Consider the following 16,474-nt stretch of genomic DNA (forward strand, 5'->3'; position numbering starts at 1 on the left):
AAAGTCAAAATTAAATGGCCTGATTGAATTGGCTAGTTTTAGAAAGGCTTTTAAAGAGTATTTGAAATAGGAGTTCAAATGCTGCTCTGTTTGAAAGATATTTTTAGAACGTTTTATCTTAACTGAAATTAAGAAAAGCTTTAAGAAATTTAGTGATTCACTTATTTGAAATTATTGTTACAAATTGAAAGTATTCTTTATTATATTAAAAAAAAAAATGTTCCGCAAATTTTAAGAAACCCCAGTAAGTACAAGTTAAAGTTTAAGTTACAGTGGCGGCCTCATAGGAGGGTCGTCACATAGGGTCAGACCGGGCTAGCCCAATTAAAACTACATGCCGGGCCGGGCCGGTCCTACTTCTTTTCGGGCCGTTGGGCCCGGGCGGGCCGTCCAGACGACCTGAATTTTCAGCTCTAGCTAAATGATAAAAAAAATATTGAAGAAAAGAAAATCGTTGAACTTTCTATTGAACATTAAGTGGACGTTTGGTTAATGGATTCAGAATCATGATTCAGAATTATTCTTGTTTTATGCATATTTTTTATAAAAAAAAATATTATAAAAAATTATGAATTATGATTCAAAATTAGAGACGAATACAAAAAATAAACATTCTCTAATTAAAAATATGTTAATTGAAAATGAAACGGAAAACAACCGCCTCCTAAACATGAAATTCCAAAATTATAGAACAAAATTAGAAGTACCCGCCAATTCCAAAATTGACAAATGTGAATGTGAGATTGCTAAAATGCGCCATAATGGAAGAATCCTATTCGTATATAAATGGTGCCGCGGATCGCGATCCGCATGTGTCACTCGAAATGATTCTCCGCCGTCGATCCAGACATAATCAACGCTTGAGATTCAATTTTCCAAACATAGAAAAACTTCCACTCCCGCTCTCTCCTTGTCGCCACCATATAAAAATCCAGACAATTGCTTCACTTTCAAATCATTTTCCTTCATTTTTCAGAGAAACAAACACAAAATCCGCTCTTTCCACAAATCTATTCTTTCTTCAAAATGGCACGTACCAAGCAGACCGCTCGGAAATCCACCGGAGGAAAGGCGCCGAGGAAGCAGCTGGCGACGAAGGCAGCGAGGAAGTCGGCTCCGGCGACCGGAGGAGTGAAGAAGCCTCACCGGTTCAGGCCTGGAACGGTGGCTCTGAGAGAGATCAGGAAGTACCAGAAGAGCACTGAGCTTTTGATCCGGAAACTTCCATTCCAGAGGCTGGTGAGAGAAATCGCACAGGACTTCAAGACCGATCTCCGATTCCAGAGCAGCGCCGTCGCCGCTCTTCAGGAGGCTGCCGAGGCTTACTTGGTCGGTCTCTTTGAGGACACCAATCTCTGCGCGATCCACGCCAAGAGAGTGACGATCATGCCCAAGGATATCCAGCTCGCTCGCAGGATTAGGGGCGAAAGGGCTTAGATTTGCGGAAAAAACTAAAATGATATTCCAAGTATTGTTTTCTTATCCTCTTTTGTAATTTTCCATCTTTTGCTTGGTGGAATCAAAAATTTTTTTTTTTTTGAGGTTTCATTATGTAAAATCTCGTGGAAATCTAATGTCTCATTCGGTTAATTTTTGTTTCTGTTGTTTTTGTCGTACTTTCCCTATCTATTGTTTAGCCAAATCCGCCAATTATTATACTCCATAATTGTTTATTGTCGATTATAAAAAGATTGGAATTGAAAAAAAAAATTCCATTTTGGACTTTCAGAATTAAAATTGTGGTCATTGATATGGCGCATATAAAATTGTATTATGTTGACGATTTGATGGTTAGATTATGAATTATTCTACAGAGAAATTTACTACTTACAACGTCTGAATCCTATAAAGCCATTACTAATCCGATGAAAAAACATCAAGGAACCTTTTATTGATATTCAAATCAGAATACAAGAACAAGTTTGTCAGTAATTCTCTCTCTCTAACCCCAGAGTAAACCCAAAATACAACCTTGAGAAAACTCGATCTCTGATTTTGCAAATTGCGCACGCAGCATTCTTAGAACATGAAAGTTAAATGTCTCCTAACTAAAACAAAAAATGACTCCTATTTATAACAGATTCAATCAGTAATTGAATCTTGTACAACTACCAATATACCCTTCAAACAGCTAACTCCAATGTTAAACCACTTGCTGTGTTGACTAAAGAAACTCAAGACCAATGACCGTGTGCCACCTGGACTTACAAGGAGGGATCTGGGGTAAACGATACTGCAAGAGTCCCTTCATGCATCTGTGTGACTTCCTTCATGGTGGGTCTCAGAGATGGATCCTCTTGAATGCACCATATTGCAATCATCACATTCTTCTCCACCCTTTCAATGTCATCCATTGCCTCATCATCATTCTCCACCAAAAGATGTAGTTTCTTCTCTGCGTAACAATCAAAAATCCCAATCCGCCAGTACCATCCGATTTTGATCTTCTTCTTCTGCTTCAAAGTTTTTCCTGCCTGCCACAAACAAGCTCCAACAACACAATGCCGTAGCTATAAACATCAACGTTAGGCAATGTCCCTGAACCATTCGGGCGCTACATACCCTTTGGTTCCTCTCATTGCAGTCGTGGTTTGAGTCCTTTCAATCTTCAATGTCTTTGCCAATCTGAAATCAGAAATTCTTGCGGTAAAAGATTCATTTAAGAGGATGTTTTGGGGCTTAATATCACAGTGTATGATTATGTTGCTGCATTCTTCATGTAAACACAAGAGCCCTCTTGCTGTTCCTAAGGCAATTTGCATTCTTTGGTTCCAATTCAGCTTTGAGTCAACAAAGAGGACGTTTTCATGAATTTGTCGACCAAAAGCCGGTGCTGGCCTCATTGCAGTATCCAAGTAGCTGGACCACGTTTCTGTGATTTGTACGGCCAATTGCATTTACTTCAGCTTGAAATTCCGCATCATTTTCCGTTACCATATTGTCCAATCATTTTCGTTGTTGTCGTTTTCTAAATTGGTTTTGTTGTCGTTTGCAGTTTAATCCTACCTAGTTCTCGTTTTCTGTTTGGCCTTCTTTAAAATAGCTTTTTATGACACCAGGGAATTATTTTCATTTATTTATGATTCTTAACGGTTTTGTGACAGTTATGATATTTTTATGCCAAATTAAGGTTTCATTACCTATTTAGATAACATTACTTCAACAAAGAACATGCAAAACCAATTGGCCAACCTTTTAGAGGCACAATTACAATCATCTGTAATAGTATTGACTTTGGGACTTGAACTGATGAAGATTAACACATTAAGAAGAACAACAAAACCAAAAAAAAAATGAAGAGTACCTTGAACAAGAACAAATTACTTGATTACTTGCGCTAAAAAAATGAAGTTTTAGGCTTCAGTTGATCACAGAAGTAGACAAGCAATGAGTTGGGGGAGCTGAAACTTGAACTATTCCTTCAAGCATCAACATGACCTTTTTCATGGTGGGTCTCACAGAAGGGTCTTCTTGGAGGCACCAAATCGCAACCATCACGAACCTCTCCACCATTTTTATATCACTCATCACCTCCATATCATTCTCAACCAACTTTTCCAATCTTCCATCCACATAACAGTCATAAGCCCAATCCGTTAAGATGACTTTCTCTTCTTCATTATCATTCATGTCAAGTACATTTCTTCGACAACAAATGATCTCAAGCAACAACACGCCGAAGCTGTACACATCAACCTTCACCGAGACAGGCGCCGACCTAAACCAATCAGGCGCGACATACCCTTTTGTTCCTCTGATGTTTGTTTTGGTATGACTTTGGTTTAGGGCTAGAAGCTTTGCCAATCCAAAGTCGGAGATTCTAGCATTGTAGTAATCATCAAGGAGAACGTTTTGAGGCTTGATGTCGCAGTGGATGATTTGGGTGGTGCATTCCTCGTGCAAGTAAACAAGTCCTCTGGCGATCCCAAAGGCTATTTGAACCCTTTGGTACCAACTTGGCCTAAGACCCCCAAACAGGAAGCTTGCCAATGAGCCATTTCGCATGAATTCATACACGAGCAACCTGTGTTGCTGCTCATCACAATACCCAGTTAGTCTTACAAGATTCTTGTGATGAGTTTGGCCTATCACATTCACTTCTGCTTGGAATTCTTTGTCATTGTCTTGAAACATTCTATCTAGTATCTTGACAGCAATAGGACTGGATTGATCAGTTTCCCCCTTGTAGACTACGCCGCAAGACCCCCTTCCCGACTCCTCTCTGAACCCGTTTGTCGCCTCCACAAGCTCTTTGTAGGTAAAATGGCGCAAGTTACTCTTGACATGACTTTCATTTGGATAGACAAAGTACTTCCTCTTGGAGTAGAAGAAGAAAGCCAAACACATTACACTCACCAATAAAAAATTGACAAATACTGAACTTCCTAAGAGTACGGATATCACAATCACCAAAGTGTGGTCCTCCTCTTCTTTATTTGAACCTGGAAGATCAGGTTTGTTTCCCGATCTGGAATCATTACTGAATTTGAAGAAAACTGTGGTGCTGAGTGTTCTTACCTCTCGTCCGTTCGAAAGTGGCAGCTTCTTCTTCCAACAGCTATCTTCCTCAGAATTGTAAACCACCACAGCAGAAAGACAATCTTGCAAGCAAGATTTCTTGCAGTCCTCAACACTGTAAGGCTTAAAGAGCTCATAATCAGAAGTTGGCCAATCAGTATTTGGCAATGGTCGCAACTCAAAATGATCTCCAGAAGAAGCACCATTACATGATGGTAAGAACTCCGGTTTGCAGCCACTGTACTCGTCGGTTGGATCGAGAATTGAATACCCAATCGGGCATTTACAGGATGGTCTTTGATCCTCGTTAAGCGTGCAGATGCTATTATGCCCGCATGGTCCGGTGCCCAAATCTCCATGAACAGCAACACAAATGTCGTTCGGTATGGCCTTTATTTGGTTCCAGGTTGCATTTGCGGAGGATGAACTTTTCAAATGACAACTCAATGTCAAGACTCCATCAAAATTGAGAGTCGCTTTGTGGTAATACTCAGAAGCTGGAAAAGCCACTACATCTTTTGGTGATGAAATGTAAAACACGTCCCCGCTCTTCTTTAGCAAGTACAAGTAGCCCGACTTGTCGTATACTACTTGATGACCCGAATTTGATTTGTTTTGACTGTCGCGGGTGCCAGTAATATAGTAGGTATCGTAAGCTTCTCTGGTGGGCAAATTTACGGTGTTGAGAACTGCGCTGCCATCGGAGAGCATACGAAACTGGAACTGTCCCAATGAGAAGTCCTTTGGGCTGTTTCGAGAACAAAGCTGACCACCAATCCCTATTATTTGAGTAGGCAACAATGTGTCCTTGGGATTGCTAAAGCTCTCCCAAACAGTCTCAGAGTTTTCCGCGACAAGCACAAAGTTGCCGGTATCATTCATCACGCCATAAGCTACTTGAGCAGGGTTTGGGACAAGATCCGATCTCCATAGCTCTTTGTTGCCCTGAGGGTCCGTAAGGACGAGACCTTGGTCCGGAGTTAGCTCTAGTTTGGATTTTCTTGGTGCAGGGTTTTCCTCATTTGCGTACCAAACTATGTGGTCTTGCGTAGTTTGTAGTACCAAATGGTAAGTAAGAAATGATCATTGCCAAGTGGCTGAAACCCGAAGGCAAAATCTTCGGAAGGAGAAAGCCACAAGGCATTATCATCGCCTGCAGTGAGGGAACCACCCACTCTTATTGTGCCATTTCTTTGAGCAATGACAACAAAGAACGGCAATAAGAGAAGAAGAAAGAAGAATTCAGTAAGAAAGATAGCCATTATAAGAATGATGTGATTGGAGAATGGAAAAAACAAAATTTATAGTATTAGAATTGAAGAAAAAAATGGCAAAGTAGGTAGTCATATTGGAGCATTGCTTCCTCCCAATTTCAAAGTTCAATAATATAACGTATAGTATACAATGAATTGACTTTGAAATTTGAATTAAGATGTATTAATCAACTTTCGGTGGTCTTGCGTGTTGAAATTTGGACACTCCCTTAATGGGACGTAACCAATGGGTTATGTGCATCCCAGAAGAAAGAAAGACTTTGAAATAGTCTATGGACGACAATCAAGCCTTTAATTATTTGCCTTTTTCTGATTAATTATGCGTATTGGCTTATCAAACATGCAGGGAAAGAATTTGAAATTTGATATTGCTTGAAAGCCATGTGAGTTGAAAAAAAAAAAACATGCACTGTAACCCAACAAACAGTTAATCAAATTCCTCAAGCTGATCTGCAAATATGTTTTGATTATCTTTACACGGTAGCTTAAGACATCATTAAAATCAGATACAAACAACTTGAGAAAGAATTTGGAGCTTATGCTTATGTCCTTTCTCTTTCCTTATTCTATGTCCTCTTTAACATTTCCTAGATCTCTGTTGTGTTAGTGAAACCTTCATCCAAAAATTTAATACTATTATACGAACCTAATTATAGAGAGAAGCACAGAGGTCTACTACTCTGTTGTTTAACTTGATAAACCAATTAAGGGGCCAGCAGATTATTTTATGTTACCATCACTAACAGATATACAAGTCCATTTGAAAATAAATATTCATAATTAATAATATTATCTTATCCAAAGTAATTTTGTCAAATAACGGGAACTCTAAATCATCATCTACTATAGAACTATAGGAATTGAAAAGCTACTTAAACAGATATATTCTTTAATGTTACGTGACATGCTGAGATTTTATATTATATAGTAAGGCCTCATAAAGTATTAGCACTCGAAAGAAGAGCCCAAAGTATTTTATATAGCCACCACCAAGAGATAAAAAGATACATACTCATTATAAACTTCAAACTACCAATTACAATTCACATGGTAAAGAAATTTGGTTTGATCAATTAGTTACAGAATATGCAGGGTACGGGCATGGTGGAGCATGGACTTCAACAACTCCTTCAAGCATTTGCACAACTTTCCTCATTGTGGGTCTAAAGGCAGGGTTTTCTTGAATGCACCACATTGACACCTTCAGATAAGTCTCTAGCTTCTTTATGTCATCCAAGGCCTCAGCTTCCCAATTCACCAGAACATTTAAGGCTCCTTCTACGAAACAATCATAAGCCCAATCCGTCAAAATTTCTTTACCTTCATCATTACTCTCCGAATCAACACTTCTACGACAGCAAATGATCTCCAAAAGTACAACTCCGAAGCTGTAGACATCCACTTTGGCTGTGATGGGCATGTTCCTGAACCATTCCGGTGCAACATACCCTTTTGTTCCTCTTATGGCTGTGTGTGTTTGGCTCTGGTTCATCATCAACAGCTTTGCCAACCCAAAATCCGATATCTTGGCGTTGTAATAATCGTCAAGAAGTATGTTCTGAGGCTTTATGTCACAATGGATTATTTGAATGCTGCACTCTTCATGCAAATACATGAGACCTTTCGCGATTCCGAACGCGATTTCAGTTCGTTCCTTCCAACTTGGCTTTGTGTCCGCAAAAACAAAGCTTGCCAAGGTGCCATTGCTTAAGTACTCGTATACTAGCAGACGGTTCTGGCCATCATCACAGTATCCAAGCAGGCGGACTAGATTCTTATGATGTGTCTGGGCTATTACTTTCACTTCATTTCTGAATTCCGTATCCCTCTCTTGCGCCACAAAATTCAGCTTCTTCACTGCCACAACAACACCAGAATCGATTTTCATTGTCCCTTTGAAGACAATTCCAAAAGATCCTCTCCCCAATTCCTCTTTGAACCCATCTGTGGCTGCTTCAAGCTCCGTGTAAGTGAAGTGACGCAAATTCATTTCTGAGACGTTTTGTGCAAGCGTGGTTTTGCCTTTCTTCTTTTGGTAAATGAAGAAAAATCCGACACAAATAGCAGCACCCAATAAAATATTAACAACGACAGAGGTACCAAAAAGCACTGATCCCACCAGGATCAAAGTATCCTGATCTTTCTCCTTTATAACTTTCGGAACAAAGCCATGAGATCCATTGGTGAAATTAGAATACTCCGCCTTTCGGACTTTGATAAATCCCCTGGAGTTGAGACTATTGTCCACCCTGCCATTTGAGAGAGGTAACTTCTTCTTCCAGCAAGTCCCGGCCCTGAAAATAGCAACAGCACACATACAATCACTCAAGCAAGATTCTTTGCACAAATCTCCGGTAAAAGGATTCAACTCGCTGTAATCCGATTCAGGCCAATCCGTGTTGGTCACCTCGGCGACATCATAAAGATCAGTATCACTCCTTCTGGGACTAGTAAGCTCATCTTCTTTACAGCCCTGTATGAAATCCGGTTTGCAGCCTCTATAAGCGTCATTCGGATCAATCAGAGAGTAGTTTTGTGGGCATCTACATTTTGGCTTTTTTTTCTTCTTGTTGGAGACTGCAAATACTATTGTACCAACAAACATCGGCGCCAGCCGTGCAAATATTATCGGGTATGGCCCAAAGATAAGTCCATCTCCCAGTTCCATTCTTTGGGTGATAATATTGAGTGAAAACTCCATCAAAATTTATAGTAGCTCTAATATAATTGTCCCTTCCCGAGACTATATCACCGGGTGCAATAGTAAGTATTTCATCATTCTTTCTCAAAACGTAGATGGAACCTGATTCATTGAAGACCAACTGCTTACCTGCCGTTGTTGAGTTTGCTCCGTCATACGTCCCACTCGCATAATAAGCACCGTTGGAAAAATCTGTGGGCAAGTATACGGTGTTGAGAACCAAATTACCGTCTCCTTGCAAGCGTAGTCGGAATCTCCCCCTCGTGAAATTAGTCTCTGATCGACGAGACGAAACCGTCCCTTCTCTTTCAAGTACTTGCGAAGGCAAAATGGTGTCTGTGGGATACTTGAAAGTTTCCCACAACGTATCTGAGCTTGTGTCTTGGAGCATAAAATTACCTTTATCGCTCATGACGCCTTTCTCAACATCTCCCGCAACGTTATCGGATTTCCACAGCTCTTTGCCCTGAGGATTTGTCAGCACTAGCCCGAGATCGGAAGTCAGGCTTACTTTTGATCCAGTCGGAGCCATCGGTGGTGGATTGGCATTCACGTACCAAACTATGGTCTTGTCAGGAATCTTGTCGTACCATATGCAGAGCAAGAAGAGGTCATTTTGGTTTGGTAGCTGTTGAAAGCCGAAGGCGAAATCACCAGATGGTGAGAGCCATGGAGAGGACTTCTTTGTTGCTGTGAGAGAAGTTCCAACAGTTATGCTACGATTGTTATTTTGAGCAAAAGCAGAGATTGCAAACAGAAGTAACATTAGTAAGAGAAGGCGAAAGATATAATCATGAGGACTAGACAACGCCATGGCTTGATTCTTGAACAAGATAGAACTAGAACTGGTTTATGATTTTTTGTTTTAGAATGATTTTTTTTTTCTCTCTTCCACTTAAATAGGAGCACCAGGGACCACGAAGTGAGTGTTCTGGAACATAGACGCGTGAAACAGTTTTTCACGTCGGAAGACTTACAAGGAAAAATCAACACAAAGAAGAAAGAAAAGTATGTGTATAGACTATATGCCAATAAATGTTTATTTATTTATATATTTATTTTTTGCTGGACCCAAAGAAATTCAGTTATTCAAACGATTGCTATACCTCTCTCACGTCAACATTATATTGAAGAAATATATGCTCTATATCTATATGTATCATTTTAGCATATAAAGCATAGTTGACTTGGCCATTCTGTATCTCAGTCGCAATTAAAAACGTAAACCAGACGACAAGTGCTATATAACAATTTACTCAAGAAAATCTCTACTTAAAGAAAGTGAGATTTGAAAAAGGATACTCTGTACATTTAAACAGTAGTTTGTTGCTTTTTTTTTATCTTCCTGCAAAAGCAAAGCGTCCCCAAAACGGAATAAGCAAAGGACAATCTCAAAATTCCGGAATTTGCACCCCGGCGCACACGAGAGAGCCTCTACACTTAAGATCTTACTACTTAGCAAATGGAAGATCATATTTAAACAGTCCATGCTCTTTTGCCCATATTGGGCTACCATTTTCCTTTTTTTTTTTTTGTGCACTTTTGTTCACCCGCAAGTATACGGTGTCAAGTTTTAATAGTATAAGGTGAGTGAGTATCGTCTTTACAAGAATTAGGTTTTAAATTGTTACTAAGTACCGCAATTATCGTAATTCAACTTTATCTAGATAACTAAGCTAAATGAAATAAAAATAGAACTAGAACAAATATAAATACGAAAATAAAATAAAATATGAAAACTTTTATTCACAAATGTATCTAGAGTCTTGATTTCACTCACTCTTCCCACGTTTCTCATATTTTGTCAATACTAGCCAATTCCACCCAATTCAAGGATTAAGAGTCCTAATGTAACCTCATTACCTCTCTTGAGTGTCGAATGAGATAATATGTATAAATATTCGAGTTAATATCTCCATCTAACTTGTCTACCTTCACATTCATTAAGCTTGGCCCTAAGGTTGATTATCAAGGATCCTTGATCGTCTCTCGTCCTCACAACACTAAAGATTCTCACCTAGATCATACAAGTATTGATATCCTCTCGGACTCACAACACTCTAGATTATGTTTCCCAATTCCCAACCATGAACTCAATCTCTCTCGAGCATTAAATTCACAATCTAATATCATCTAACTCATTTCTCAATAAGAATAAACGAATTAAGGCTTAGTTTGGTACTGTTGTAGATTTTAAAAAAAATTGCGTTTAGCTGTGCTAAAAGAAAAAATAGCTAAGTGTTTAGTAAACTATAATTATAGTAACTGTGTTGGTTCCAACATCAGCATCATAACGTTTGATAAATTATGAAGTTAAATTGCTGTGAATAGTTAAAAATTACTACTATATTATATTATACTATAATATAATATATATTATTACAATATAATGTATATTTATTATCATATTTAATATAATACAATAAAACTATTAGTAAATAATATATTCTATAATTATGATATAAAATATAATAATATTATTAAAATAGTTAATATAATTACAATATTATAATATTACATAACAAATAGTAATATTTCAGTTATAATATAATTAAAAATTATAACTATATTATATTATAATATAATGTATAATCATTATTATATTATATTAAACAAACATATTATAATTAATATATTATATAATTATAACATGTGTAATACACTATAATAAATAATAATATCATAATTATAATATTTATTATAATATTTAATTATATTAATTATTATATTATTATTAATATAATAAATATTATTATATCAATACAATATTATTATATATTATTATAAAATAATAATAATAATATCATATTATAATTATTTTATAATTATAATATCATATTATTAAAATAATTATAATATTATTATAATATCATAATATTTGATAAAATAATAATATTAGAGTTATTAATACAATTATGATATTATTTGTTACAAGATTATTATTACATTATATTATAATTTTATTGTATTATTATATTATATTATATTACAAGACTGATTTTTAGACTGTGAAGATTGTAAATTTTAAATTTCATTAGGAGTATTATGAGTATTACGAAAGTTTCATTAATTATACTATGCTGATTCCCTCACAATCTAAAAGCTAAAGTTGCTTTTGGACTGTTTCTGATTTTGACCGTAGATTCTTCAAAAATTCTTCAAAAAACACTTTTGAGGAGATTTACCAAACACTATAATCAACTTTTTCTACAAGCAGAAGCTGATTTTGAGAGCGAAAAATTATACCAAACGCAGCCTAAGTATAGAGAAACACACAAGAATGGGAATGGAATCGAACTAGCATAAAACCAAATTTTCAAAACATGTTCCAAGTGAGTTTCGTCAATCCCCTAAATTATAGAATCTTACTCAACATAAATGAATCCATAACTAAAAACAAAATCTAAAAACTAAAATATTGAAAAGATAACTTGTAGCTTAAAACGTCACTTTTTCTCCTTTGAAGCATAGTTTTTTTTCCTCTATTACCCAGTTTTCCTTCCACTTCTAGTCTTTTACTTTCCCTATCACTCCTGGCAACCAGAGATCCTTCAATATTGTTTGTCATAAGCTTGTTGAACACTTTGATATTAACTTCCACTATTGTCCTAACTCTAGACCTCTACCAACAAAGCGATCATTTGAATGTATTCAGAGATTCTCTCTGTATAGTGTTTATTTGCTCTAGGTTCCACTCTTTTTGGCTTCATTTTATCCCAAATCTATGTTAGCTCTCTTGTAGTATGGCTAGTTTAGCTAAAAACAGAATTGAACACGAAGTTCAAATAAGACCACTTAACAAGAAGCTCTATGGTAAGATCTAAGCATACTACACCAAAGACAGAAAGACCAAGAGGATGGTTCCCAAGTCATTTGCACTAGAGCATCGCAATGGTATGTGGAACATGTTCGGTAAAAACTCGAGACTGTAAATCTCTTTTAACATTTTCCTGGACATTCAAAAGTTCTGAAAAAAGAAAAATTTGACAAGAAGCACTGTTATACTCATTACTAGTGAGCATGATAATATCTAATATATGTAAATTAAGTTTCACTAATATAATTTTAAGTAGTATATTGGCTACTGGCAGAAAAGAAGAGTACAAGTCCATGATATTGATCCATCAACATCCAAGAAAATTTTAGTTGGTTTGATCAATTAGTTACAGAATATGCAGGGTATGGGCATGGTGGAGCATGGACTTCAACAACTCCTTCAAGCATTTGCACAACTTTCCTCATTGTGGGTCTAAGAGCAGGGTTTTCTTGAATGCACCACATTGACACCTTCAGATAAGTCTCTAGCTTCTTTATGTCATCCAAGGCCTCAGCTTCCCAATTCACCAGAACATTTAAGGCTCCTTCTACGAAACAATCATAAGCCCAATCCGTCAAAATTTCTTTACCTTCATCATTACTCTCCGAATCAACACTTCTACGACAGCAAATGATCTCCAAAAGTACAACTCCGAAGCTGTAGACATCCACTTTGGCTGTGATGGGCATGTTCCTAAACCATTCCGGTGCAACATACCCTTTTGTTCCTCTTATTGCTGTGTGTGTTTGGCTCTGGTTCATCATCAACAGCTTTGCCAACCCGAAATCCGATATCTTGGCGTTGTAATAATCGTCAAGAAGTATGTTCTGAGGCTTTATGTCGCAATGGATAATCTGACTGCTGCATTCTTCATGCAAATACAAGAGACCTTTTGCAATTCCTAACGCAATTTCAGTTCGTCCTCTCCAACTGGGCTTTATGTCCGTGAATACAAAGCTTGCCAGAGTTCCGTTGCTCAAGTACTCATATACAAGTAGACGGTTTTTCCCATCATCGCAGTATCCAAGAAGGCGGACCAGATTCTTGTGATGTGTCTGAGCTATTACCTTCACCTCATTTCTGAATTCCTTCTCAGTCTCTTGCACCACGAAATTCAACCTCTTCACCGCCACCGCCACGACAACGCTAGAACCGGTTTGTATTTTCCCTTTGTAGACGGTTCCAAAAGCTCCACTTCCCAATTCTTCTTTGAACCCATCTGTGGCAGCCTCAAGCTCTTTGTAAGTGAAGGAACGCAAATTCATGTCGGCGACATTTTGGTCTGCAAGCACGGTTTTGCCTTTCTTTCGGTAAATGAAGAAAAATCCAACACAAATAGCAGCACCCAATAAGAAATTAACAAAGACAGAGGTACCCAAAAGCACTGATCCTACCAGGATCAAAGTGTCCTGATCTTTCTCCTTTACTTCCTGAACAAGGCCATTGGACCCATTAGGCGAAATGGAATACTCCGCCTTTCGGACTTTGATAAATCCCCGGGAGTCAAGACTATTGTCCACTCTGCCATTTGAGAGAGGCAACTTCTTCTTCCAACAAGTCCCATCTCTGAAAATAGCAACAGCACACAAACAGTCACTCAAGCAAGATTCTTTGCACGAATCTCCGTTAAAAGGTTTCAACTGGACGTAATCCGAGGTGGGCCAGTCCGTGTTGATCACCTCCACAACACCATACAGATCACTAAAATCATGCACTTTCGATCTAAAAAGCTCATCTTCTTCGCAGCCCTGTATGAAATCCGGTTTGCAGTCTCCATAATCGTCGTTCGGATCGACCAAAGAGTAGTTTCGCGGGCAGTCGCACTTTGGCCTTTTCTGCTCCTCTTTGATAGTGCAAATACTGTTGTAACCACAAACCCCAGCACCGGATTCAACACGGACATCTTGGCAAATATCATCTGGTATGGACCAAATATAAGTCCAACTCCCACTTGTATTCTTTGGGTGATAATATTGAGCAAAAGTTCCATCAAAATTTAAAGTAGCTCTGATGTAATTGTCCCTTGCCGAGAAAATATCACCATTTACTAGACTTAATCTTTCGCCATTCTTCCTCAAAACGTAGATAGAACCAGACTCATTGAACACCAATTGAGAACCTGCAGTTGATGAATTAGTCCCCTCGTCCGTCCCGCTCTTATAATATGGACTATTAGCGAAATCGGTAGGCAAGTTTATGGTGTTGAGTACGAGATTCCCATCTTGTTGTAAGCGAAACTGGAATCTCCCTCTGGTGAAATTAGTCTCAGACCGACGAGAAGACAATATCGTTCCCTTCTCAAGTACCTGAGAAGGCAAAATGGTATCTGTCGGATCCTTAAAAGTTTCCCACAACGTTTCTGAGCTTGTGTCTTGGAGCATAAAATTACCCTCGTCGCTCATGACGCCTTTGTCAACATCTCCAACAATGTTATTGGGTTTCCACAGCTCTTTGCCCTGACGATCAGTCAGCACCAGCCCGCCGTCGGAAGTCAGGCTTGCTTTTGATCCCGTCGGAGCCGTCGATGGTGTATCACCATCATTCGCGTACCAAACGATGGTCTTGTCGGCAATCTTGTCGTACCATATGCAGAGCAAGAAGAGGTCTTTTTGGTTTGGTAGTTGTTGAAAACCCAATGCGAAATCGCCGGATGGTGATAGCCATGGAGAGGAGTTTTGTGTTGCTGTGAGAGAGGTTCCAACTGTTATGTTGTTTTGAGCAAAAGCATAGATTGGTAAGAGAAGAAGGAACAAGGGAAGGAGAAATATCTGATTATTGTAAGGACTAGAAGCCATTAAAGCCATGGCTTGAACAAGAGAGAACTGGTTTTTGTTTTTTTTTTTTTTGTTTTTTTTTCTTGGTCCGTTTCTGTTTATGTTTCTGTTTCACTTAATAGACGAACCAGGGACCACTCAATAATGATTCTAGACCATGAGATGCGTTAAGTAATCTCCTTGGAAGACTTTTACTACTTATGATGACTTTCATATTGTTTAGACTTTTCTCATGTACCTGATTGAGAAAAATGGATTCGTGAAGTTTCACGGTTACAACTCAAATATCAAAATTCAAATTCAATTTTTTTTATTATAATACTTTTTTTAAAAAAACTTACTTTTTAATTAAATTTTTAAGTCAAACAAAACAAGTGGACTAAAATCTCTTTTATTTTATTAATTTAAATTTTATTATAATTAAAAATTTTTATAAAAAATTACATTTAATTTTTCTACTATAGTAAAATTTTTTAATATAAAATAACTTATTAATTCAAATTAAAAACTTAAATATACGAACTGAACGAAGCCTTAGAGTTTTTCAATTTTTGGGTGATTTCTTTTTAGGGTTTCAAAATTACTATTAACCTTAATTAAAATAAGAAAAACAATTAATTTTTTTTAAGAATATGGTATTTACTAACTATCTAATATAATTTCCTTTTTGATCAATCTCTCTCTTTCTTTCTCAAACGAAAAATAAGTGCAAAGGTGTGCAATGTTTGGTCGTAGCTCTAGCGCCGCCTCTAGGCGCGTCGCCGGGCTTCTGACAGTGAAAGTTGGTCACTAAATTCGTCTCGACGTCAACTTTCCTGTAGTGGTGGTTGTGTGTGAAGCGTGCTAGGAAATCATTACTCGCCCCGTCCGACTAAGTTAAGTCCCTAAAATCTTGGAGCTGAATTGTAATCCGCTGGTTAGAAATAAACTATTAATCATATTCCCACATCATATGGTATGAGCATTAGCATTGATATTTATCTTTACAAATAAACTTACGATATTGATTTTCACAAATAAATATTTTCAATATTAATAATGGCATACGTCTTAAAGAAAAAAAAACCTTGTACATTGTCGTGATAGGATGTACAAAGGAGAAACAAAAAACTGCCCGTGGAAGAAAATAATTCCAATCACAGGTACCATTTTGTAATATTAATTTCATTTACTTTTTTTTGCTAGTTAAATTTAAATAATTGATTCTCATATGCAAGTTTATGTGCACTCTCTAATATATAACTATGTTACTTAACCTTATACCATGTTGCCGTACTTCAATGGAAATTTTAAAAGTTAATCAGTGATTTTTTTTATTACCCAATCGCATTTTTTTTAAAGTACACGTTTAACTTATTTATCAACCATTTTTTTTGTTGAGGGCTCTTTA

General features: G+C 37.3%; 2 protein-coding genes and 2 pseudogenes across 2 annotated transcripts; 1 reads left to right on the plus strand and 3 right to left on the minus strand.

The window, feature by feature from the left end:
- The first annotated feature begins 972 nt into the window (after positions 1-972).
- Positions 973-1,656, plus strand: LOC21401368 (histone H3.2). Its single transcript, XM_010089070.2, has one exon. It carries the CDS (start codon positions 1,027-1,029, stop codon positions 1,435-1,437), a length of 411 nt encoding a protein of 136 aa, XP_010087372.1. The 5' UTR covers positions 973-1,026; the 3' UTR covers positions 1,438-1,656.
- Positions 1,657-3,228: 1,572 nt separating this feature from the next.
- Positions 3,229-5,780, minus strand: LOC21401370 (annotated as a pseudogene).
- A 1,006-nt stretch (positions 5,781-6,786) lies between these two features.
- Positions 6,787-9,342, minus strand: LOC21412580 (annotated as a pseudogene).
- Positions 9,343-12,495: 3,153 nt separating this feature from the next.
- On the minus strand, positions 12,496-15,230 carry LOC21401371 (G-type lectin S-receptor-like serine/threonine-protein kinase LECRK3). The gene has a single exon (XM_010089073.2). It carries the CDS (start codon positions 15,112-15,114, stop codon positions 12,649-12,651), a length of 2,466 nt encoding a protein of 821 aa, XP_010087375.1. The 5' UTR covers positions 15,115-15,230; the 3' UTR covers positions 12,496-12,648.
- Between the last annotated feature and the right edge of the window lie 1,244 nt (positions 15,231-16,474).

The sequence above is a fragment of the Morus notabilis genome, unplaced genomic scaffold (assembly GCF_000414095.1).
Source record: "Morus notabilis unplaced genomic scaffold, ASM41409v2 Scaffold89, whole genome shotgun sequence".
In the NCBI taxonomy this organism is placed as follows: Eukaryota; Viridiplantae; Streptophyta; class Magnoliopsida; order Rosales; family Moraceae; genus Morus; species Morus notabilis.